General features: G+C 45.2%; 1 protein-coding gene across 12 annotated transcripts in view; it reads right to left on the minus strand.

The window, feature by feature from the left end:
- The window catches only part of COL6A3 (collagen type VI alpha 3 chain), a 62,273-nt gene extending 45,844 nt beyond the window's left edge, over positions 1-16,429 (minus strand). For 7 of the 12 annotated variants that reach the window (XM_065637196.1, XM_065637193.1, XM_065637192.1 and 4 more), the window contains exons 1-4: positions 16,245-16,429; positions 7,653-7,801; positions 6,123-6,740; positions 1,718-2,320 (exon numbers count right to left, since the gene is read on the minus strand). In XM_065637196.1, the coding sequence (XP_065493268.1) occupies positions 1,718-2,320; positions 6,123-6,740; positions 7,653-7,740 (1,309 nt within the window). In that variant the 5' untranslated portion in view covers positions 7,741-7,801; positions 16,245-16,429. The remainder of the gene's footprint in view (positions 1-1,717; positions 2,321-6,122; positions 6,741-7,652; positions 7,802-16,244) is intronic. The other 5 variants (XM_065637199.1, XM_065637197.1, XM_065637195.1 and 2 more) reach the window with 2 other exon arrangements.
- Positions 16,430-25,910: the final 9,481 nt, after the last annotated feature.

The raw sequence follows: 25,910 nt of genomic DNA on the forward strand, positions 1-25,910 counted from the left end.
ATGCACAAAGGCACTTTGAGGCATCCATTCATCCCAGGAGGAAGAGCATACAGCCAGAGAGCTAAAGTGAAGCAAGGAGACTCCAGTATTTCACAGGAACGCTTGGCATCTCAATGTGTTTGGCAACCCTTTCAGGCTGTGATGTGTCTCCCGAAAAAGTGCTTTACTCTGCAGGCTTCCAAGGCACTGATGTGAATCAAGCAGACCGGCAAAAATCAATTTCCATGGACAACAGGGAAAGTAGATTCCCTAAAACTCCATTGAAAATACCCTACTTCTCCATTTAGTATATCCATCCAAATGTAGTAGCACAGCCTGATCCAACTGTAGCACCTTCTACAGATGAGCTGCCATTTTAAGTTGAAAATAAGCAAGTGCAGATGAAACCAAATGTACCAACACTTTTAATCTTTCCATTCAAACTGTTAAAAAAATCAGAGGGGCAGAAAGAGAGGTTTTCCATTTACTTGCATGGGTCCTGGCATGCAGATTTTAGCTAGACATGCAGACTTCAGCTTATTTAGTTAAATACGGTTCTTGCGGGGTACGACAAGCAGAAGTTCTCTATGTTCTTTCCTGGAATAATCAGGGCAAGGTGATCAAATAATCATTTAGGCAAATTCCTCCCCTTGATTCAAACCACAGGATAGCAATCATATTTAGACACAGATCAGTGAAGACATCTGGAATGCAGTTTTATATGTCAACATACATCAAGAGTTGAACACTATGTACAGAACTCCGGACTGGCACTTGGATCCCAAAAACATTGTTTGCATTAAGCGTCCTGGTAATTAAGTGCAGCAACTCCAGTATGGCCCTTTCCAGGGGCCTCTGAAGTAGGACATATTGTGTCTTTCATAGAGCCTCTCTATCAGTAGATTTAACTTAGTCATAAAAACCATAGGGTGAGAAACTCTTAATCACCCGTTTGCTCCATAAATCCAGATATTCATTTTTCTGCTGCACCCAAGCTAATGCTAGTCCAGAAATAACATCAGTGGAGACTTAAAGCGACAAAGTGACCAAAGTGAAATATTGACACCTGTATTTTCATTTCCCATGGCCTCATAGAAAGCTATAAAACCTCTCAGCTTACGGATTGAAGGAAAACATTTGTTAGCAGGGCAGAGGTTTCACTTCAGAAGAACTGAGGGTTGCTTTGCTTTTAACACCACAGGAATTTCACCCTTTTACCCAGGATAGTGCACAGTTTCAATGAGGTATGGAATTTTACTGTTTTAGCAAGCTGATAACTTCAAGCCTGTGAAACAAGGATCCATTTAATATCCCTGTTAGCTTCCTCAGTCAAATTTCATTCTCATGACACTTTGACATATAATGTAAACCTATGCGATATAAATGTTTTCAAAATTGACAGTGCTGCAGTATTTACCTCCAGGGGGCTCATATACCCCAATAAGGATTATGTGAGCTTTTTTATACTCTGTTTGTGTCCTTTAAAATCCCATGCCATACCAGTTATTGACACAAAACCTCATGGTATTCAAAAGATAACCCACTGGGCAAATGAGTTTGTGCACATTAGCTGCAGGACTATTTGTGTTTCCCATTGTTTCTCCATGACCAGACCAGAAAGATGCATTGCAAAAATAAAAAAAAATAAATCAAAAAAAGTAAATATTTTTTAGAGCATGCAAAAGCTCATTCATTCATTGATTCATCGAAATGCAACAGTCTAGAAAGGCATACATACCTTCAGTCACAATGGTTGGGGCCTCTAACAAAATGAGTCTTTGGGCCACTCCAACAATGTTGGGCAGTAATAATTCTCGAAGAGCATCAAGGTTACGGATATCCAGGGCAGTAAATGCGAAGTTTCCATCAGTAGCGATCTGCTGCAGCTCTGCACTGTCAGCATTCAGGACCCCAATGCTAAACGAAAATATACTAGCTTGCTTCACTGCTAACAAGCCCTCTCGGATATCATCACTAGACTCTCCACCACTTATGAGCACTAAAATCTGAGGCACCGCTTCCTCTATCCTGCTGCCTCCCGCCTGGGTGAAGAGGTTCTCCACCACAAACTCCAGTGCCGCACCGGTGTTCGCTTCCTCGCCACCGCGGAAACTAAGTGCCTTCACGGCATCCAGAACATCCGCTTTTGTGGAGTAGCTGTTCAAAGCGAACTCGGTTCTGGGTTGATCACTATACTGTACCACCCCAATGTGTATTTGCTGAGCTCCAACTCTGAGGCTTTCAATCAAATTTACAAGGAAATCACGTATGGCTTGAAAATTGACACTTCCGATGTTGTTTGATCCATCAATAAGGAAAATAAGGTCAGCAGACTCTTGAGCTTTAAAAAAAGAAATGCAAAAGGTGAAAGCATTAAAATGAGTGATTACATGCAGTTGTACAGTGTTCTGACATGTTTATTGGAAAACCAGTAAGAAACACGAAAATGAGAAAACAACACACATGTTCAATGAGGAGGTGATGTTTTATTTGCCTCTTAGTTCTGCATTCTGATTGAATATGAGCTCCCAGTCCCATCCCAGTAGCATCCACTGCCCATCAAGAGACGGCTCGAGCAGACACAACCTGAGCTGGTGGCTGCAGTTACACAGGGGTCACCATTATTGGCACATATAGAAAACTTGGGACAATATGATTTTTGGAAAAATAATCCATTCCATCAGTGGCCAGTACTGTCCAAGTATTTAGATAGAGCCAAAAGAAAAAGGTAGATTTTGGTGGCAATTCATCCTGAAAATAGCAGAGGGGAACAGTAGTATTTGTAGGATATTTTCTTCATCACAGTCTTTTAAGAAAAAAAAGCCACCATTTACTGGATGCCTGGAAAGTTTCAGCCTCTCTGTTACAATTCTGCTCTTTGCTGGGTAAAACCAGTGGCTGAATATATTGGCTTCTCCCACTATGAGTTATTAATATTTGAAATGCGTTTGTTAGAAATAATTGAAAAAGTTTTGACTATTATTCTTGCACTATAACTGTTTTACCAGCTGTCCAGGATGCACACAATGGTATTTGTCCAGCAAGCTGACCTACACAATTTAAACCTGTGCCACTCAAAAATTGGCTTGCATTAATTATTTTGCACAAAGGTGCATTAATTATTGATAGAGCAGTCTGGTCTGTATTTTTCATATGGACTCTGGATATTCAATCAAGGAATGCAGAATCAGGTTAAAACAGGGTGATGAAATCAGTCATGACACAATTATCCAACTCTATTTGTTGTGACTATACCTAGAAGATCACAAGCATCCGCTGAGAATATACACACACCAAACATGGCATGAACATGGTTATTGAGTGGGAAGAATTTTTGCTGTCAGACTTACCAAAGCAGACCCAAAATGCCCTGGTGTCTGCTCTTACTGCTTTTTCTCAACTAATTTTACCATCAACATCACCAAGAGCTGTATGCATGCAAAACGAGGCAGGGGTGGAAAGGCAGGGGGAAGATGACCCCAAAGCACGCTCAGATGTTTCTGTGCTATTTCTCTCCAACCTTGTTAAGAAATCAAATTTCATATTATTTGCAAATGAATGACAAGCAACATTTGGAAATCCCACCCAGCTCTCAACTTTTGAAAGCTGAAGGTGAAACAAGTAGCAAAACTGGCATGTAGTTTAGCAAGGCCAGCAATAAACCTATGGTCTTTGCTATCAACCAGCAACGTCAGCCATTATTTTGTCTTTGCCTGTTTACTTGTTTTTCTAGTAAACGTTTTCATACATCACAATCCCACCAAGAGATTGAAATAATGCCACAATTCCAGTGACAAAGAAGAAGGTCTCCAGGGCATCATCGCTTCCCTGAGCCAACACAATAGCCAGTGTGGGCTTGGAAAACATCAATGTGGTTCAGAATTGCAAAGGGCTCCAGGATTTATTTTTCCATTAGTCAAAATTTAGGGGTGCTTAAGGTTGTCTTTACCATGCTATTTTCAGCTGAAATGTACACATTCTACTTCTTCATATAAATGAAAAGGAAATCTCAAAGCAGTTGTGCCCAGCACTGCTTTAGATACCCTGGACATCTTTTTGAGGAATAAGATTTCACACACTATTGAGTGTCATCACAGCATCATGGGCCACTCCCGCAGGAGAGAAAATTCATGTGAAACAGATGCGTTGGATAATTTGTCATCACCGTAAAAAAACCTTGTACTTCAGTGCACATTTATGGAACAAGTTGGTGCTGGAGAACAAATAAAAGCATGCTTGTTACACAACTAAGCAAGGAGGGTCAGATGAGACAGACAGTTAGGATTTAATGAACGCTTCAGGGCAAACTCAGGGCTGACTTTCATACTTACACTAGTCAGCTCTGGGGACTGCCACAGACCATCAGCTTTGGTACTCTATCCTGGAAGTCCTATGGGACTGTGCTATTTTTTACATTTCTGTTTCATATTAGGGCTCATTTCTGGCATAACATCCACAACATTTTTTTGTGCATTTTAATGCTACATGGAGTTATCAGCTGAATAAATAACTTCTTAAACTCTTATGCAAACTGTTACTTGTACCATGCTTTGCACATTACTGTCATCCAATGTTTAGGACCTGTAACATCTTTTTTCCATGTTTAATGATCCTCTGTAGATCACTCATGCAAGTCACACAGGGGTAAAAGTACAATAGTAGGATTAGCTTGAGTTTGTATTATAGGCAGGGAAGGAAATGGTTGCAAAAAATATTTTCAAGTAGAAATGAACTTGGAAAGGCATGATGCATGTGAAATAGGAATTTGCCTTTACAGTTTTAAAGAAAGGTCTGTGGCTCCAGATGTTTATGTACTATGGAGTTACTTGCTGGCATTCCCCAGAGAAGGACAGCCAGCCACCAAAAACCAATTCCCCTATTGATTTCAACAGAGAAGCACTGGGGTCCTGCATGGTGAAGATACTGAACAACCACGCCAGTGGGTATAGCATTCATTTTCCACATATATAGACACGATTTTCTTAGAATTGGGAAACCTTATGTCATCTTTCTGGGAGAGCTGCTTTTCTTCCCTGTGGCTTTCATGTGATCTGGATATTTGCCCTGTCAAGCACTTTGCACAGTAAAAATACACATGAGCAGAGTTTTTGGTGTTGCTTGGTGTCATGCAGTGATGGAGAGCACTCGGTGGGGCTGGCGTGAGGGTTAATCAGGCAAGACAACACAGGGGGATTAATGTTACACTGCCTCATTACACTGCCATTGCCTTACGTCACCCCACAAGCTCATGACCTTCAGATGGAGTCTCAGGAATAAAAAGAAAGGTTTGATCTCTGGGACTTCTGTTTTGAAACACAACAAATCTGCTCAGAAAGCCTTTTCCACACTGAAATTTCATAAACAGGGAAGGGATGGAGGAAGACTTATTTTTTCCAGGAAAATCAGGCCCCCGGCTTGCAGTCAGCACAGATCCATTGAAGTCAACATGGTTTGCAGAGAGGTTTTGGTTACAGGAAGGGTCCAGCGCTCCAGCAGGTGGAAGACGTCAGCTTGTAAAGGCAGCATTTGAGTGGCATCACAAAAAGGACTCTCCAAACCATACACCTTCTCCAAGTGGGTGAGGAGAGAGGCTAAGGGCCAGCTCAGGGATGGGGTTTCAGCCGAGAAGCTCTCCAAACTACTTTTCTTGTCTTCAGCCAAGAATGTGACTTCCTGGAGTAGCACATTGCCTATCTCCCCCGCTAGTCTCAAGTGGACATCCCACATGGTGTCCCCATAGCCAGGAGCAATATTCTTGGTCTCCAGAAGGTTTTTGGTCAGGGCCTCAGAGTCACCATCATGGTTGGTGTGTTCACCTCTAGTTCCCTTCCTTGGGAGTGGATAGGATGGGGCAATTTACTAACTCTACAAGGCTCCCTACATTTGCATTTCCATGCCATGGCTACAACATGCTGTTGCCCATCCAAGGGCTCCTGTGCTACCTCCTGGCAGACCTGGCAGGGATGCCAGCTCAGTCTGCAAACAATGGCATGTTCAATAGCTACAAACAAGGGGCCACACGCTTCAAACCTTTGTTTTTAAACCACTGAACGTCCATCTCAGTCTCGCCCCTACAAAGGCTTTACATAGCGCAATGTCAGCAGATACCATGCTGATGGGAGCCATCAGCAGTCAGCCATTACCTGTGATGTCTTTAACCAGTCCTTTGGCCCCAGCCTTTTCTGGAGTCATAGATGAATGGACATTCGCCACTAAGTCTCCAACTATGCCGTGGAGAGCAGTAAAATTCTCTAGGTTGAAAAGGTGCGTATCGAAGGGTTCGCTCGCTATTTCCTTTAACTCCCCTTCCACTGCATCCTGCACGCCGACTGCAAACATGTTTACACGGGCCGATTTAAGGACAGATGATGGCAGAGCCACATCATCCTGGGATCGTCCGTCCGTTAACACTATAATAATCTGGGGGACGCCTTCACTGGCTCTGCTTCCAGCAGCTTTAGTGAGATGGTTCTCGATTAGATACTCTAATCCTTTTCCAGTCTTGGTGCCTCCCCCCATGTAAGGCATGTTGGCAATATGGGACAAGACGTCTCGGGTAGAGGGATAGGTATTTAACTGGAACTCTGTGTGGGGGTTTCCGCTGAACTGGACCAGGGCAAAGCGAAAATCATTTCCTCCCACATCTAAAGCTTTTACAACATCATACAGAAACTCTTGAACGAGTTGGAAGTGCTCCTTCCCAATGCTCCAAGAGGAATCCACTAGAAATATTATATCAGCCACAGCAACGGTTTTGACAGCTTTAAAAAAACAGATGGGGGTTTAGGATTTTCTATCGGTCAGCACAAGCACGCCTCCTCCTCTTCACCCAAAAGACCACAGCCTCTCTTGCATGATGAAAGTGAAGCTTAGGTTCCCCTTATCACCCGCAGCAAAACAAGAAGAGCTGGAGAAAAGCCAAGCAGCCATCAGCACCCTGACACCACAGGCTTTGGGGGACAGGAGGGGAACACATGCGACCTACCCTTCCCAGGGAGGGGGAGGTGAGATGCTTCTCCCCTCCCGGACCCTCACCGCACAGATTCAGACACCAGCCCTGAGCCAGACAAAGACACCTGCAGCTTCACATGTGAATACAGGCTTGTTCGGCTTCCAACTGCCCATGGCCTCCTGCACATTTTTGCTGGCTCAGGGCTTTGCTGGCTCTGCAACAGTGCTTAAGGAAGGAAAGGCTGCTTGGTTTAAGCAGCCCGGGTTCTGGCATGCTGGTTCCATGTTTTTCCTGCTGCTAACACCCCTCCTCCTTACACCAGCTCTGGTCCCAAAGGCAATAGTTCCTCCTCTTAAAAAATACAAACAGCCTTTCTTCAGGTCAGTGACAGTGTTCCTCTCACTGCAAAAGGCCCTTCCACACATGCAAGGAGGGCAAAACAGCTCTGCCCAGGAGAAAACCCACTCGAGGCCACCCTGGGTGCACATCCCACACCCCCGTCCCCCCCAGAGCATCCTCAAAGGCCACCAGCCAGCAACATGCTCAGGAAGGCACCACGCACGTTGGCTAAGGTCCAGGTCTGAAAGGACCCTGAGCCGAACGGGAGCTGAGGAGCAGAAGGTAAACCACAACGTACCATCATGCACGTCAAAAACCAAACGGTGTGAACTAGCAACGTGTTTGTATGGAGGCAAAGTCAGGTAAAGCAGTTTGGTCTTACCTGCTTGCTGCTGGGCACGAACCGAGCAAAAGCCTGAGAGTAGGAGGCAGAACATTGCCACAGAGGGCAAATGTCGGTGTTTCCTCATTTTGGCCTTTTACGTGAGTTTTCCTTTTATATGCTTTGTTTGAAAGCACCCAATGTGAGACCTAAGGAAGAAAAAGGGGGAGAGTGAGAAACAGCAGCAATGCTGGCCAGGCACAGATGAGGCATGAGACAGAAAAGCCAAACCATGTGGTTTTGCAATACTTTTGTGGCACTTCAGCAGGAAAAAAATATGTTAATGTTGGACAGAGTCTGCTTCATAGCAAGCATTTATTTGGAAGAAGAATAATTGCTCACATAATTGGCATTTAATCAGCCCTGTGGACTTAGATGGCTTTCTTCTTGCCTGTGCCATCCCAGGTAATACCTAATACGTAGCAAAATGATCAGCCCAGGCTTCTACCACCAACTCTCAAAATATATGATGGTCTCTCACCTGTTCTCACCCATGCATGACCAGCTGAAACATCTTAGTCAATGTATCCCATCTTGCTACACTACTTTCTTATTTTTTACAAATGCCGTAATAATAATTGCCCTGAATCTTTCTCTTTGCCTCAGCTCACCTTTTCAGCTGTCCCAAGCATATAAATGAAAATTTAATTACTCTAGACTCAAATGAGCTGCATGACCTGGTTGTACAGCAAAAAGCCCCTGGACTCTTCCAAGCTCACAGCCCCAGCAGTGGAATAGCCTGCTCCAGCTGATCACATTTTGGAAAAACACCAAGAATAATATTTCACATGTTGGAGCCAAAAAAATAATTTATGCAAGTTTCTTATCTATGATCCACCTGGCAAGCTTTCTGAAACAATGTCTCCTTCAGGAAAGTTGTGTATCTGTTGTCATAGAGATGGACAATTTATTATTTAATCTTCATTTCCAGGCCTACAGAGCAAAAACCAGCAAGGCTTACTTAACTAAGAAATTATCCTCCCAAAAAGGAATGCAGTGATTTAATACTTTTCATTCCCCAAAAGGAGCTCAATTACACAAATGAGCCAAAAGCAATTCAAGCACTTCAAACTATTAAGCAGGTTACTGTAAAACTAAAAACAAAACAAAACACCCCACACACAACACCACCACAAACACATAAAACCTACCAAACTATTTTCTTATTAGCATCCTTGCCAGCTCCATCAACCCAGAGAGCCACGCCAAATACAAAAGCTTAAGAGAGCTATGGGAAGACTAAACCCCTTTTTAAGGAAAGCCCTGATAGTTACACAGGTGGCCATCGTTGACCCAGACAGCTACAGAAGCAGGTGCTGGGAATTAGGGAAAATTTGGAAATAAACATCTGAACAGCTGATTCTTCTTCCACTGAAAACACACTCCCTAGGGCTATCAGAATGGCGTTCAGTGGAAAGGAGGGGACAACGTCCACGCTATTTCCCAAAACCTGATGCAATCTTGACGCTTCCACTCACTCCCTTCATCTCAAAGCTGGGTTGGGGTCTGGTGCTTCTTGGGAGAAGGGGTTTGCAGCGTTTGCCCTTCCGTGTGCTCCAGATGGCATTTATGAATGCTGTATAACATGAGTCAGGGAAAAGCTAGCCTCTACCTTTCCTCCGTGTTTGTGTATAAAAGTAATAATAACACCAGGTGGAGAGACATTTAATAGGCACCCAGATCCAGCAGTTAACACACAACATTAATTAAGACGTGACAAGTCTTCCTTGTTATTGGCAGCTCCTTGATTTCTAGAGGCAGCTGCTGTAGCCCAGGGGTATCGCTATTCATAAAAAGACCAGAAAATCATCCTTTTTAGTTGGCAGCCATCCATCCCCCCAGCTATTGGAGTCCAGGCCAAACCTCCCAGCGCCTCCAGTGGGAGCAAACCTGCTTTGCTGGACCATGTCCCTGATTTACAGCTCGCTCCCAGAAAATCTAGTTTCACCCAAAGGACACATGGGGAGGGAAAATCTGGGCTCTGCTTCCCCATGGTGCACGATTAGCCATGGGCATTGCTGCAGGTTTCTTCCCCTAGGCACACAAATACAGAAAGGTCTGTAGGTCCCAGAGCTGAGGTTTGCAAAAAGCACTGAGCTTGTGACAACCACCCATTCAACCACACCAGAGCATCTCCCCTCTGGGCAGAAGAGGTTTATGGAAGAACTGCACGTTTTTTGAGACAGGCTTCCCTTGTAGCATCCATTGGGAGTAAAAATGAGGCTAGCAATGAATGAAAACTGTGAAATAAAATGCACGCTACAGAAAAACAGCCCATTAAAATAATGTACGCTGTAAAAGTGCTAGTATTTCTTTTCCAAAACACAGGAAGTTATGTTATCATCCTGTTTATTAGCTGCTGGCATCCAATCCCTATGCAGTCACAACAGCTGGGGGTGAACATAGCATCGAGATAAACCAGTGAAAATTTGTCTTGTCAGCTAGTAAATGACAAGATGGAAGTAAACATTTGGTGGATTTTGCGTTTTAAACTTGAGCAGTTGCAGAGAACCTCACAGGGCTGTGTACAGCCATGAAACACAGCAGAAGGGAAAAGCAAATCTCCGCGGTGCTACAAAATCTCTCCTGCCAGGAATATCCTCCATGACCCTCCCGCAGCGGTGGGCAACTGGGCTTTCGATGGAATGGGATTTCTAAACTCAATGGTGGATCTACACCTGCATCTTTAGGGTAGCTTTGGCTTGTAACCCCTTGAAGAACTCCCTTGCCCACATTCAAACAAGGAGCCCAGGGGAGAGTCCAGGCTGAGCCCAGCTCCATTAGGTGCCTTTGGGTCACAGTTCAGTTCTGGAGCCTTGTGGTAGAGAATCCACCAGCTGTATTTTATGTACCCCCATCCTGGCAAACTCAAATGACTGGAAACCATGAGTCAGCCCTTGGGGCACCATGAGATTAAACCTGGATATCACAATGTATTAAAACAACACCTAGTCTTAGCTTTGGTTTATTTGCTCTGGCCAGCTAGGAAGTATAGTGCTTTTTTCAAGCAATAATAAGTTGGCTGGTTTTTTTTTTTTTAATCATCTTATTTTCTATTTTAGTCTTTAGGATGCCTCCAGGTCTATTTTCAGCTTCTCTGTAACCTCCATCTCAGTATTTTTAGTTATACAAAAGAAGATAGACTTGTTCACCAATAAGAGATGAGTTTTAGCATCATACTTCCCCAAAACCATCCTAAAATCACAGGAACTGAGATAAGTTATTAAAAGCAAAAAAAATAGCAGCCTCACAAAAAGACGTGATTGATGTCTCTTAGAGACTGACTGACAATTTATGGAAAAAAGGAGCATTTAAGCACAGATGTTCCTGATCAGGGTTTTCCCTTATATTCCTCCCTCCACAACACCCTTGTTAGTATGGCTGGAAGAGTTGGGTGTCTGTGAGAAGGGGTGAGTGAGGAGCTGATCTTCTTGCAAGGGATGGTTCTTGAGAAGAAACAGCAAGGACAGTAGCTTTTTTTGTAGAGGTAACGTACCTCTTGGAAGGGTTTTGGAGGGTTTCAATCAAAGTTCTGCTTGGATCTGGTTTCATTGAGCCAAAGTCTCTAGCTCAGTGAGAAAGGTGGGTTTCAGAGAGTAAATGATGTGGGTTTTATTGCTGGGAGTTGGGTCTTTCTTGGCTTGCCTTGGAGAGGCACAACAAATATCTTTACTCAATATGTTCTTGCTTTGTGTCCTAAACTACTGCTGGTTACAGAAGCCAGAGGTGGTACCAGCTTGCAGAGGGTAGAGGATAAGACCAGGAATGTGAACTTATGTTTATTCATTTTAATTCTTGATTGTGATAGGTATTTGTTTTGCAACTTTATTCTCCTGGTTTGTTATTTTCCATAAAGCAATTTCATCCTCAATTTTTTTTTTTTTTGAAAAGTTCTTCGCAGTCTTGGGGGATAAAAGCTCTGGTGGAGCTTTTGATATAACAACTGCAAGCTGGAAAAAAATACTGAAAATGTTGACTACTGAGTGCCTTTAGAATAAGAAAGCATTTTCCTGAACTGTTAAGAATTAGCACCAGAACCTGGGGAACCAGTCTCTTAATAATTTATGTGTTAAAAGATTAACTCATGTAGTCTTCAATAATCTGAAAGTTTTATGTCTGTTAAGAGTTTATATAGTGTGTGGCGACCTCTTCATGTTACAATATGTCCTTCTTTTCATCAGAAGATATACATCTGTTACTAATAATGCTTTCAAAAGGCAAGCGTTTCTACCACTAAAGCAATGAAGTGATTTCCTTAAATATTTTTCCCAGCAGCTATTTTTTGCTTATTGCATGCTTCTCTGTGCATAAAATCTGACATTTTACATATCCTTTTTATTTGAGTGTATATTTCAAGTTCGTTTTCTAAGCAATCATTTGCATGTGTTTTTTTCACTACAGTGTAGCTAAAATAAAATGTGTAGAAGTGCAAAGCAGATGAGTAGACTTAAAGGCAAAACATAAAAGATAGAGGAAAATTACTACAGCTGTTACATATCACTTTGATTCACTATATGTGCCTCTCATCTGGGATGCCTGGCTTTGACAGGGAGGGGAAGTATTTATGGTGTGAATAGAAATGTGATGTGTGCTTTACATAGATATGGATGGGTGCTATGGCAGGTAGAGGGAATAATTAATGTTGCTGCAAAATACCTCTCAAATCTGAACTCCCAGCTGAGCAGTGCTGTATGTGCTGTTTTCTGTCTTGCTGGACTGCACAGCTTGAGCTGTCAGAAGGGTTTTCTGTACTAGCATTTTGTAGCTGCCTGGTGCTTTTCTTCAAGGCTAAAGTACTAAACTGGGCAGAACCTATTTTTGGGGTATGATAACCAGGAAATCCAAAACTAGTGACTTATTTGTGAAATCTGTTCCTATTAGTTCTTCCTCCCCATGACACTGGTGTTGCTGTGAGGAGGTGTGCAGCCTTTGGGAGAGGACAGAGCACCCAAAGCAATTGTGGTAGGCAGAGTTATGACTTGAGCGCTCTTATGGGGACAAAAGGCTTGGGTTTGGGTTTGGCCTTGGGCAGCCTGTGCAGCTTTGGCTGGCACAGCCAGGGGCCTTTGAGATGCCTCACTGTCCTCAAACAAAGTACATGATGTCCAATTTTCCTGCCCAGCCCCAGGGGCATCTCCTGAAAACAGCTTTGGATATAAGGCAGCAAAAAAGTTGTGACCCTAAATTCCCTTTGTATGTGGGATGGGTCATCTTGTATTAGGAGAAAGATGTGGATTTGCACCTGGATCTCAACAGCTTCTCTGTAAGGGGAACAGGCAGGACCAGAGGGAGGGCAAAGCATTGTCCTGCAGATGCAGCGTGAGATGAAATGCTGTGAGCATCCTTGGAGCTCTCTAAAAGTCTGTTCCATGGGAACATCAGGGTCAAAACCAAGAGGTCTCTGCATTCATCTGTGTTTGCTTTGTGGGGATCTCCCCATGCCTTATCATAATCCTGTTTCCCAACCAAGCTGCTGAGCCTGAAATCCCCTTGTCTTGGCTGTTCTCTGCTGTATGAACATCCCTGGGAGGCAGCAGTGGGGCCATGAGGCTGCTGTAAGCCTTGCCAGCAGCTTGGAAGTGGACATCATTCACCAAAAACAAGTATTTGCAGTACTAATAGTGGGATGTACACCCAGTTGTGGCTGTGGAGCAAGCATGGAGCAGAAACAGTTCCCAAAATCCTGATGTGGAACCATGGTAGCGCAGATTGTCCTATACAGGTGATTTGTGCTCCTCTCTTGGCTGGAGAAAGCATTAGCCAAAAACCACTCCTAGAGAGATTTGGACACCTAGGAGGCTAAATGCCATGATTTTTTTTTTTTTCCCCTGTGAAATAGCTCAGTCACATCTGAAAAGGGACATAAGCCTCTAAGCACCTGGCCAGCCCTTCATCATATGGCACTAAATATCACCTGGCCACACAGCCTCCAGAGAAGCAAAACCATTTCTAGAGACCTGGGATGAGCTGTATGGGACAGATTTTGAATTTATTCACTGCTCTGAGGAGTTGGGTGGAGCCATTTCAATTTGCACCAGCTCTTTTGAAGGGTTTTCATTAACGTTGCTGCCATCTGGCACTGGGAAGGTGAGGGCTGCTCCTGAAAGCATTTCTTCCCACAAAGATAGATCTGAGCATTAAATACAAACAAGCCTAAAGGGGTGGAAAATTTTCCTGCTTTTGCAAACCACTTGAGCTCTGTTTTTTTTGAAAACCAGCATTTAGCAAAGTGACAGAGTTATGTTGCGTTTATATCCTGTCAGGGCAAGTTCCCCAGGGCTAGCATTTAATATGAATCACTTTCATTTTTGTTCTTTTAAGCATGCTAGTGTCCTAAAATCTGGTTGTTTTCTTCATCTGAAGACTGAGACTAAAATAGAGTCATTAATACGAGGAAAGAGTATTTACTAAAAAAACCCCACATAAAATAGAGGAAACTCCCTCTAAGATCAATGACTCTTTATGTATAGTAACCTAAGCCTCCCAGTGCCTCTCCACCCAAACAAATCGGGTCCTTAATGTGGAACACAGATCGCTTAAAAAAGGTGGAAAAAGTGATGGGCAGGCAGAGCGCTGAGGCTGGCTGTGATTCACAGCGGGGAGCAGGCATGCTGTGCCACCCGCAGCCAGCTCTGCTGCTGTGCACACCCAGCGCGGGGGCAACTTCATCCCTCTGCTGCAGATCAAATGCAACCAGGCTGGGGAGACAGTCCAAGGCTGGCGACAATGTGTAGTTACCAGAGTTTGCACTGATGGAAGAAATAAGATGTTCCCAGACAGGCACGTAGCAAGAATTAGGAGAGAAAGAACTTTTTTTTTTTCCTTGACGTGTGGGGAATGCAGTGGGGACTGGTTTAACTCACCCTGAAATCAGGGAAAACTGCAAAGATACCTGAAAACCAGGAAGGGAACCTAGGAGGGTGCTGAAAAATGGAATGAATGAATGATGAGGGGCAGCAGCAAGCGTGCAGCCCTGTGCTCCTGTCTTAAAAATGCCATTGCACCCTAGTCATGGTCAACTTCTCTGCAATGACCGGAGTGGCATGATGGTGTAAGGTTGGGGATGGAAAGCCTCTTTTTCCTGAGCTCTGGGAGCTGTGCTGGTATCTCTGGTACTGCTAAGTTAAGGGATAGCACCAGGGAGATACATAGCTGTCTCTGCTCCACCACTGCATCCATATACAACCTTGGAGGAGTCCCCCAGCTCCTGGCAGCAGCCTCCAGCTGCAGACATATCTCTGGCCTCCAGAAAACTCCTGAACTGGATGGTTGTGCCCCAGAAACAGCACTATGTAAGCACAGTAATTATCAAATCACAAAAACTGATTTTTCTAAATTTTTTTCAGCCAGTAAGTAAGGGGGTAAAGCCAGAAGTTTGGGGGGAAAAAAAAATAATAATGCAATATTCCTCCCCTGAGAGCATACATGACTCATTGCAGCAACCAGAGATGAAATGAAAGTTTCCCATTGCACCCACTGGAACCACAATGGCTTTGGCCACCTCTGTTCCAGGCAGTTTTGGCCCTTGTGCATGGTCAGGAAACCAATTTGGCTGCAACCCCTTCTCACCCTGGGCTCTGGTTGGAAAGGGAGGGCTTTGCTGAGCCAGGAGGGATGGTGGTGGGGTGCCTCCAGGATTAGTCATAGCCGCCCCCTCAGCAATAGCATTGCTGTGTGCAAAAGCCCTGAGGAGCCAAGGGCGACTGGGGCTACGGGGGGAAAGGGCTGGGGAAAAAAGGCAGGAGGGAGCAGGATGGGGGCTGTGGAGAGAGGAGGTGGCTGCTTGCAAGACTTGAGAGCCCTTGGAGGAAAAAATATGTTTGGCCAATTTCCCTCTCTGTGGATGACCACGAGAGGATGAGGATTGTCCCTGGAGCCACAATGGTGCTGGCCCACCCTGGAGCAGTGAGGACAGGTCCAGCAGCAGGACCTGTGTGGGGTGGATGAGCTGATGATGGGATGAGCATCTCTGGCCAGTTCATCCTACCTCACTTTGAGGCAGGAGGGGTGAGGGCTGCTGTCAATTCCCCTTGCCCTGGGGGCATGCCTCAGGAACGGGGAAAGGGGCAGTGAGACAACCCTTTTGTCACACTCCTTATAGGGTCCCATTCATGCACTTATCTCCTTATGTCCAAGCAGCTCCCCAAGCCCTCCTTGGAGCAATCACCCCACTGCTTCCCAGGGACATCCCACTCTCAGCCCACCAAGCTGCTGCTGCAGTGATTTCAAGGTATCAAAGGCAAACACTGTCCTGCAGCAGCCAGGGGACAAAAAAAACCCCTGCTTGGTGCTTTTTAATGAATTTAATTCTGCTGCACTAGTGGGGCCAGGAGTGTCCATGTGCACCTGTGCTGCATCACCTTGGGGAGGAGGCTCCTGGTGTAAGCGAGCTGGCTGCATCACTCTGCTTTTCCAAACTGAATACAAGCCCGGGGACAGCTTTCCTCTGACACCGCTCTGTGCATGGGATGGGTTTTTTCCAAAATTCCTTGAAAACTCCCCAAAAGACTAACACCCCACCAAGGAGGGGCAACACAGCACAGCAGCTGCTGCACCCAGGCTAAGGGATCCCGCGTGGAAAGCAACACTTACCCCTGAGCGAACCCCCAAAAATGTTGCTTATTCCAGGATTTTCCACTCCGAAGTGCCTCTCACCCTTGCTTCATGGTGTGTTGGTGTTGCTCTGCCTCCCTGGTCCCCACTCGCCTTGCTCGATGGGGTGTGAGCACTGGCAGGGCAAGGGAAATGGGGGGTGCGCTGGTCCCCGCCAGCCGGCCAGTGCGGGTCTGAGCGAGGCTGGAGGAGGCAGCTGGCTCGGGAGTGCCGGGGGGCCGGGCCATCCGACGCTACAAATGGGATCCAGATGGTTGGTGCTGGCGTTCCCGGGGCTGAGGTCAGAGCTGCTCATCACACGCAGGCCCCCCCCGCAACGGGGGACGCCTCTGTTCTGTGTGGCTTCCCCTTCCTGTGCTGGCCCTGCCATCTCCAAAATACTTCTCCCTGTTATAATTGAGAAGAAATATGTATAAAACCAGAAAAAAGCCCTGCAGGGTTGCAGGAGCTGATTTAACCATGCCTTTTGGTCAGGAAGGGCTGGACTTGGATGTTTGCAGGAGCCAGGATGTGCCAAGGACCATACCAAGTTACACAGGGCTCCGGCAAAGTGCCTTTCGGGGATGCTTGAGGCTGCAGAAAGCTCAGCCTCTCCTCCTGAACAGTTACAAGCATCGGCATAGGGGGAGAGAATCTCTTCTCAATGTAGTTTCCTATTTAGATGTAACAGGGTTTTGTGTGTTGTGGTTTTTGTTTGGTTGGTTTACCTGCCCAGATGGGGAGTGAGAAGTGTGGGGAGTTATGTTTTACAGAACTTATAAACAGTCCCTTAGCAGAAAGATAAATATTTTAAAATGCATGTAGCCTAGTCAAAGGCTTAAAGTAAAAGTTCAAAAGGCAACAAATCAAGTCAGCAAGTTCCTGAGTAGTGATTTTTTTTTTTTTAAATCAATTTGCTGTGAAAAAATACATTTAACCTTTTATTAGGCAGACCCAAGCAGGCAGGTTTGGGGGATAAATTTATTCCTCTGCCTCAAGCGACATGTCACTGGCTGAAGTTAAACATTTTGGTCTGGATTGGGTTGTGTTTTGTAAGAAATGATGGTACGGAGACGTTAATTCTTATCTCTTGCCCTTGTTTGGGTCCATATAAGGCTGGAACCGAGATAGCGTCCCTGGAATCAAATAGTCAAATTCTCTTCATTTCAAATGGGGATTTATGATGTTTGCTCTAGGTTTTGTGCTGTTTGAAAGACCAGCCACATAAAGAAATAGCTGGAATGCTTTAGGAAAGTGCTGAGCCCTTGAACTGATGCAATAGCTCATTTTAGAAATGGTGCTTGGCTTGATGCTTGCAGAGTCTGAGCGCTGGCCTCGCAGAGGGATCCAGCACAACCATCCCCAGCTGTGTGCTTGAAAGCAAACAGGGTGTTGTGTTCCACTCACCAAATCTGGTGAGCTGGAGCTCACAGGCAGGGTGTTCCCGAATAATAAATGTGCCTGGCAAAAGGGAGCTGCAGCTCCTTGCTGGGTGTTGGTGGGCAGCTGAACAGCGGATGGAGGGAACAGGGTCTGCTAGAAAGCGATGGCAAGTGTGTAACAGTGGCCAAGGTGGGTGAGGGACAGCTGCTGAAGGACAAAGTACATACAATGGAGGTTCACTGTGCCGGTAGAAGCATCCAAGCCAAATTATTTTTGTTCTTAATTCAGCTGCCAGGTGGGGAAGCCCAATGAGGATGCTGTAGTGGCACCAGGACAACCCCATAAAGCAGCAGCATGTGGCCCATGGGCACTCTCACCCCATGGCCAGCCTCCTGCTGAAGAGGCAGGCGATGTGCTGTCCTGCGTCTTCTCCTGCATTTGGGCTTTCAGGCTACCACCTCTCCTGTACAGGTGACAGCAGGGCTGAGAGGCACAAGAATTGCATCCTTCCAGTTTGCTGCCACCAGTGGAAACCAGTATGGTTCAATCGTACAAGCTCAATGGCAACTGGGATCTGTGTTCCCATTAATTCAGATAATCTTCAAAACCCAGAGTTTTCTGTGTGCCAGTGAAGGAACGCAAGCAAACAGTTTTAAGTCACCGGCAAAAACAAAATAATAAAGCACGGGAAAGCTTCAGTCACTCCAGAAGAGTTGTGAAAAACACCTAAGATAGAGGTTTGGAGATAAATAGTGTAACATTATTGGCAAAACGTATAGGACCTGAATTGTATACCTATCCCAGCTTGACTGAGAACATATTTAACTTGGAAGTTAGTATTATTCTTTTTGCGATGCAGAATTTGTCTTAATATGGTTTTAATATTGAAGTGACTTTTACCAAGTGCTCCAATAATTAAATGAGACTACAAGAGGTCTTAAATTCCCATCTGCTTGCCTTTATGACTGTAATAACCAAGCTGGAAGGTTTTCCTTTCCAAAAAGGGGCTTTGTAGCTGGCGCGCTGGGGGAGAGCAGCCAGCCAGGATGCTGAGGGCGTTTTGGGGTGGGGTTATTTTTTTTTCTTTTCCCCTTCCACTTATGATCCTTTCCAATCCTTCCTTTAGTAGTTAGTTCCCTCCACACTTGTGTTGGTGACCCCCTGAAAAGCAATTCCCATTCACCAGGGCAGCAACAGGGAACTCAGTGACGTTCCAAAGGTGAGCAAAACCCCTGGGTAAGGGGTGACATCTGCAGGGACAGACTCCTTTCCATCCTCAGACATCAAGCAAACCCTCTCTGATAATTAGGAAAAGACTGAATCACACCACATTGGTAATTTCTAGAGACAGCTGGGACTAAGTTTAGAAAGATTCTCTCCCTGGTGTATTAATAACTAGACATGATTAATGCTATGACTCAGGAAGAGGGTTTTGAGGAATTCTCTTTCCACCCACGACAAAAAAAAAAAGCCCTGTGTGCCACATCCTTGCTTGAATGCAAAGGGGACCTTGATGGCTTCCCCTCCCCAGAATAAGGGTCTCAGCTTGAGAGCCTTAAAAATTCAGTGAAACAGGCAGAGAGTGGTGAAATTGCGTAGTTCTTTTCTGTGTGCAGATGTGCTTCAGCTGGGCCATTTCTACCCCTGATTTAAGAAATTATCTGTGGATTTCCCCCATATGATTCACACAAGCACAGGATGTCCTGCTCTGGGTCATGTATGGTGGGGACACCCAGGAGAATCCTGCCTTGGCTCCATCCTTGAGCACCATCTGCTGGCTTTTCCTCCAGGGACTCTTCAGGCATCCACCAAACCCAAGGTCACTTTCTTTCCCTCAAATAAAAGCTGTCCTGATAGTGGGTTTAAGGCAGGCTGCACTAGGAGGGGGCTTGGAAAAGCCTTGGGGATGTTATGAGCATCCCAAAAACCTGGGTGCAACCTGGGCTTAATTGCAATCAGGGCACATCTTGTAATCGGCACTGGGGAGGGAGGTTTGTGCCCCAGCACGGGTTGGTGGGGTAGATATTAGTGTGTTCCAAGGGCTTCTTGGGGTTGTGCTGGGGGAACAGGAATCTTGAGATGTCTCCATTGCCAGCTGTGTTTTTACAAGTAATTTGTCTGCTCTAAGCTCCTTAGCTGCCATTCAGTGGGTTTCGTCTCCCTCGCTTAATGAAGGACAAAAAATGGGGATCAGTGTGACTGCTGGAGGGGACAGAGCTGTCATATGGAGTCAGGCAAAGGTTGGAGTCTCGTGGTTGTAGTTCTCACAATTTTGAAAAGCAACAGCAGGAAAAGCCTTAAGAATGAAACTAAAAATGTCAGCGTCTCCCATGCAACTGGAGGAAAAACTCTCCTGGGAGGAGAAATGGTTTAGGGCTAATTGAAAAGTGGTTTCCTTCCTTTCTTCCCTCTTCTTAAGTGTTACCGTTTAAAAAGCTTCACCTAGTAGGGCTTATTAGGAGGTATTTTAATATTATTAATATATATTATCAGAGTCACGGAAATGCATTGTGCTATGTGTCTCTTTTTTTCTTCCCCCACAATTGGAAGCTTTTAAAAATCTCTGTATATGCTAGAAAGCACTTTTCTTTTGATAAATCAGTGATTTCTTAAAAGGATGCCTGTTTTGTTGTAACATTTCTGAGGCTAATACTGATAATAAATCATGGCAACAGGCTAGCCCCAGAAGAATTAGCAAAAGCAAACCTACACCAGGGCTACAAGCATTATCTGAGTGTATATATACCCTTAATCTATGGCCTATAGGAGAGATTGCAACTTAAAGTAACCTGGAGCCCTGACCAACTGCATCTTGTGGAAAGCCTTCCTGCAAGATGGGCTTTTCAGTGTCTGCATTGACAAGGAATGCTCTACTAACAAATATGTAAATAATGTGAATATTTTCCCTTCCAACACAATGTGCATTTTGTACATCAGTAAATTGTAATATGAACGGCGATGTGTGGCTTCTAGGAAAGACGCTAGCTGAGCTCTTTATCAGAATAAAAGGTAGCTTGGGAAGCATGTGTGATATACCTTATGGCCAGACACTGCTCTGGGTTGCTCCTGTTTTCTTGAATTAGATGCTTCCAGGTGGTGCCTTGCACAAGGGGGTCAAAAAAACCTTGGAAAGTCTCTGCCTCCATGTCCTGTAGCAGCTTCAAATTGCTGTGCTACATAAAATGTTTCAAACCGCCTCACTCCTGTCCGAGGTAATTAGTAACCGTCGTTTCCATCACAAAATGGGAAGGTTCATTGAACAATTGATAAGAGTGAGGTGGTTTGAAAAGAGCTGAAGTCAGGGAGAAGGCAGATACTCACTGCCCATGCGGATGGGATGATGTAGTGGCAAACAAGCTGAAGAGGAATTATAGGGAATTTTTCATGCCCATGAATGAGTGTATGTTAGCTGGGAAGATATGGGGGGGAAGAATTGAGAGTTTGCTGTAGCTGGTTCATTGGAAACCTGTGGTCATTGTGCACCAGCAGTAAAGAGAAAAAATGTCTCCAGGGTGTATGTTCTTCTCAGGATTCCCTATTCAAGGAATAAAACCACATATTTTTATCTTGCCCGTGTGGGTTTTTCCACAGTAACTGTTTTTTCCCATGAGCAGCTCTTGTGGGTAGGGTGATAACAAAGCCAGGGGAGCAGCATTGTTTGAGTCTGAAACAGCCCGTAGGGATCATGACCCATACCCCAACCTTGCCAGTGCTGCTGCTTTGTCCCTGGGGCACTAGGTCCTTAATCAGCCCTCGCCACGATTTCCTGTGGGGTGATCTGCCAGAAACACTGCTTTTTTTTTTGCTTTTTTTTTTTTTTAAATTTTTGGAGCTGATGCTCTGTTGAACAGGCTTAATTCAACTGTGAAAATTGGGCTGCTCCACTGAATTGAAGAGAGCTGTGAATCAAGAGGAGAAAAAAAAAAACCACTTTTTTTTCTCAAGGTGGTCCATGGATTTGAACAGGGTTTAATCCCCACTCCCCTCTCCATCTCTCACATCATGCAGCTTCTTGGCTTCCTCTCTGGGCTTAATTCCTTTGGCTTCATCCCACACCTGATGGTCCCTCTCTAGTCTCTTAGGCCTTAATATAGGACACGTATTTTCTTTTCTGAGGGTGTGACTGCAGGGGCCAGCAAGGAGCCGGCAGCAAAGCCTGGGGAGGGTTGTGGTGGGCACTGGTGTCACAGATCTGCTGCAACATGGAGGGTGACACCACGTTTCCCAGTGATACTGGAAAGTGGTGCTAGTTACTGAGCATCCTCGTGTTGCATGGCATCCTGGCATTGCTGTTGCTAAAGGTAGCCCAGGGTGGGATGAGCTTGTTTCTCCTCCATGGGGGGGTCCTTGCTGTCCCCAGCTGGGTGGCGGGGGGCTCCTCGTGCCAGGGAGTCCTGCTGGGTGGGCACAGGGGTCCAGTCTGCATAATCTTGTTCTCTCACTTGTAAACATCACATCGCTTGTTGGGGAGCTGATATAAACAGCCTTTGTGCATCATAGCTTTTTTGTTTGGAGTTAGTGTTAGGAAAAAAAAAACTCAGGAAATAGCATGTATGCAGTCAGTATGTATGTACTCCTCAGGGGCTTGTCTGTGATTTGCACTGAGCTTATGGAACAACTTGTGCTTGAGATGTTTGTCCGAGGCATCTGCAGATGCCGAGTTTCTAACAAGGAGGTAAAACTATGTTGTTTCCACTGTGCTGTTTGCTGCTTTGGGTAAAGTTGATGAGGCATCTTTTGGGAGATTTTTTCCCCTGTAAATGGCTGGAACTCCTTTGGAAGCTAAAAAGCCAAGGTTTTTGCCCAAATCCATCTAGAAACTCACTCAAAGCATGGGTGCGCTTCTGGCTAGCCTAGGCGATTTTCAGAGCAATGTATTTTTCTGCATAAGAGCTGCATCAGAGATGCAGACACAACCTCAATCTTTCATTGGAGAGTGTTTCCTTAAGAAAATATTGGTTCCTCAGCACTGACAGGTTATTCACACACAATCGAATTCAAACTAGTAAGAAAATGAAATTAGCTTCAATACCAAATCTGGTAAAGCTGCACAAATGACCAGATGTAAGCTACTACTGAAAATCTGGATACAAGGGGTAAAAAAAAACAAAAACAAAACAAAACCACACAACCCAGCAAAAACACAAAAACAAAACAACAAACAACACACTAGCAAATTATCTGCCTGAGGAGAAAAATACTGTTTTGCTGAAGTTTGTAATTTTGCCAAGTAAATTTGTTGTTTGTTGGGTTGGTGGGGTTTGGGGTTTTTTTTTGGGGGGGTGGGGGGTTTTTTAGTGTGTGTTTTGGTTTTTTTGCTGAGGAAGCTAACCTGGTTTTACAGAGCCAAAGGAGAAGTTGAGTCTTTTTGTCCTGTAGCTCAGTTTCGGGGAGCAAACACCGGCCGCAGAGGCTCAGAAGTTGGTTATCCTCCTTGCTGCAGCTGGAAACATCTCCCAGTTACTGGGCAACCTCTGCAGCAATGAGCCTTTCTCCAAATTCAGGCATCCCTTTGAGCAACACTGTCTTCCTGCTGGCATCTGCAGTCCCTGTGCTGGGGATGTCCCTGGATGTGAAAGATCAATCTGTCCTGGGGCAGGAAGAGGTGGGGATGGCTTTGCATGGTTACCGTTGCTGTTTATCACCCTTTCCGACTGCTCATGGCAGAAAAGAGTGGAAAAAAAGCCTTCAGCGCTCCTTATAAAACCTGAAGCCAGCAGACTTGCCAGCCTTACTAATGTGTCCTCCATCAAACGACTCATTCATTCATTCTGCAGCGCGGACACGTGAAGATCACATCATTTCCTTAAGGCAGAACAACAGCATGCTTGTCCCTAAAAAATCTCTGTGCTACATAGCAGCGAGGCACCTGTCAACTCTGAGCAAGCTGGACTAGGGCTGATCTTTATGGGACTGAGCATCTATGTGAGTAAAACTCAGGAGGGGCAAGCCTAAGTGCCAGTAAAGCCTGATGGAGTTGTTCTGGCTCCCTGTGGTCCATAAATAACATGGCCAGGCACGCTGCCCTTTCCCTCTGGGGTGGCACGTCACCCCTCCTAGGGAGGAGGCATGTGGAGAGTGTGAGTCTGTGACCAATGATTGCTCTGTCCTAATTTCTTGCTCCCAAACCAGCTGCGAACAGGCACTTTGTGCCATCATACTAAGGGTTTGCCCACAAAGCTGAGATTTCCCCTGGCAATGGCAGGATCCAGCCTATTCCTTTCATCTGAACCTGCTCTCCAAAGTGCAGATGCTGGAGTTTTCAAGCATGTCAGGCCTGATCAGCATTCACAGGTGATGTTTTGTCCTATTGAGAGATAATAGTTGTCCTATTGAGAGATAATAGTTGTCCTATTGAGAGAAAATAATCTAACTCAATCCCGTCCAAATATACGGAACCTACATCAGCCTGTCCCAATCTCAGGCTATCTACAGGCTGAGATGGTTTTAGTGTGAAATTCTGAAGTGGAGAGCTGGATTAAAGGTGAAGATGCTGAGGGCTGTCTGCCTTCCACCAGGCAAGGAGTAATTTCAGCAAAGAGATGGAGCAGTCAAATTTCTGCTTTTTCCAGTCCGATAAACGAGGTGGGTTAGCAAATGTGCTCCATCTTAAATACCTGTTCTCCATCAAACCTTCTGGTTAAAGCTTCTGGATCAGCAGAGACTTGCTGGGCACACAAAACCCCACAATTTCAGACCATTTCTGGGCTTTGTAAAGATGCAAAAATGCAGCCCAGCAGCTTTGACAGAGCACTACTACCCAGCAAGACAAGTCGTGTACCAGGGCAAGGTCTTGTATCTGAGAACTGATGCTCGAGCTCAAAGCCCAGCTTTACCTCCACAGGATGCACCAGTGTGCAGCCACATTTGTGGGACTGCATACCGGTGGGCTATTCTTCTTCTCTGGGGATGGATCCCGAAGTTTGGATCTTTTTGCTTTACATTGTGTGTGTGTAAAGCATTTTCCTGCTTTATCTATTATTTAGAAGTCATTAGTGCTTGCCAACAGAGTGGAGGTGCATGCCAAGTGGCCAACAAGCACCATTCACAGACATGAGTGTTTCTGTCATTGGTTTTCTCTCCCAAATAGCAGTTAATCTGTGTGAGGCTTCCTTCCTGCCTTTACCTTTTTTGTCCTCTGGCACCAGCAGCTCTTATTCCTCAATCCATCTAACTTATTGCCCTTGAATTAGAGAGACTCACATCCATCCTGGCTGCTGTTGACATGTGTTTTTCTTTGTGGGGGTCTTATGTCAGCAGCATCTTGTGTAGAGGATGGGTTTTCTCTTGCTGCCTGCTGTCTATCAGCATGGGAGCAGCTCTAGTAGGGAGATGCTGTGGGGAGATAGACCTCCCCAGCTTCTGCTTCATTTGCAAGGAAAAAGTAGAGGTACCAGTGATGAGGACAGGCATTTGCTGAGTTACTGCATTGGTCAGTCCTTCCAGCAAAGTGAAATGCAAGTAGGTTGCCAGCTGTCCCAAAATCACTTCTAAGGTGATTCAGTCACGAAGGTAAAAGCTAAATGAGTTTATTGCCCTCAAACACAAAGCTCCAGAGATGCGTTACTCTACCTGGGTTTCAAACCGAGAAATTAAAGAACAAATCGCTTTCTATATCCTTGCCCTCAGCTGCAAGCAGAAATCGCTTGCTCTACTGAAACCTACCAGCACATCATCAGCTGTGACCTGGTCCTCTTACTAATCTAATCCTCTAGCCTCTCCCACCAGAAATTACTTTGGAGATGAAACAGAGCTTATCCTTATGCCTGGCTTTGAGGAAGCCTCACAGCAGGACTGTCTTGCTACTCACACAAAGTGCTTAATTTGGGTGCCTGTCCCAAACCTCTCTTGCTGTGCTGAATCAAGGTGAAGTTATCGCCAACCAGAAAATAATTGTGCTATATATCTTTTTGCCTGTAAGAGAAGCATTACCCACTACGAACAAAATGCTGCTGGCAGGCTGAGTCTTAAGCCTTAACGTATGGCCTTGTCTAATCCATACATCCACAATCATGTTGAGCACAAACACGGAGAAAATGAAAGCAACTCTTGGGGAGGAGGTTGGATGATCACCCTGCCAAATGGCTGAGGCAGGGGGTTAAATTGCTCCATATCTCCCATCTGCTCCAGCTCCTGGTGCTGGTCTCAGCACAGCCTCTACTGGGCTGCCCCTAACCTTCTGCCTTGGTGAGGGCACCTTCTTTGGTGACAACAGCATTTTGGCTGCTAATGGTGTAAGTAATGACCCAGTGATGGCTGCGTAATGCCAGCACCATCCTGGGG

Source organism: Caloenas nicobarica, chromosome 6, assembly GCF_036013445.1.
Source record: "Caloenas nicobarica isolate bCalNic1 chromosome 6, bCalNic1.hap1, whole genome shotgun sequence".
Lineage (NCBI taxonomy): Eukaryota > Metazoa > Chordata > Aves > Columbiformes > Columbidae > Caloenas > Caloenas nicobarica.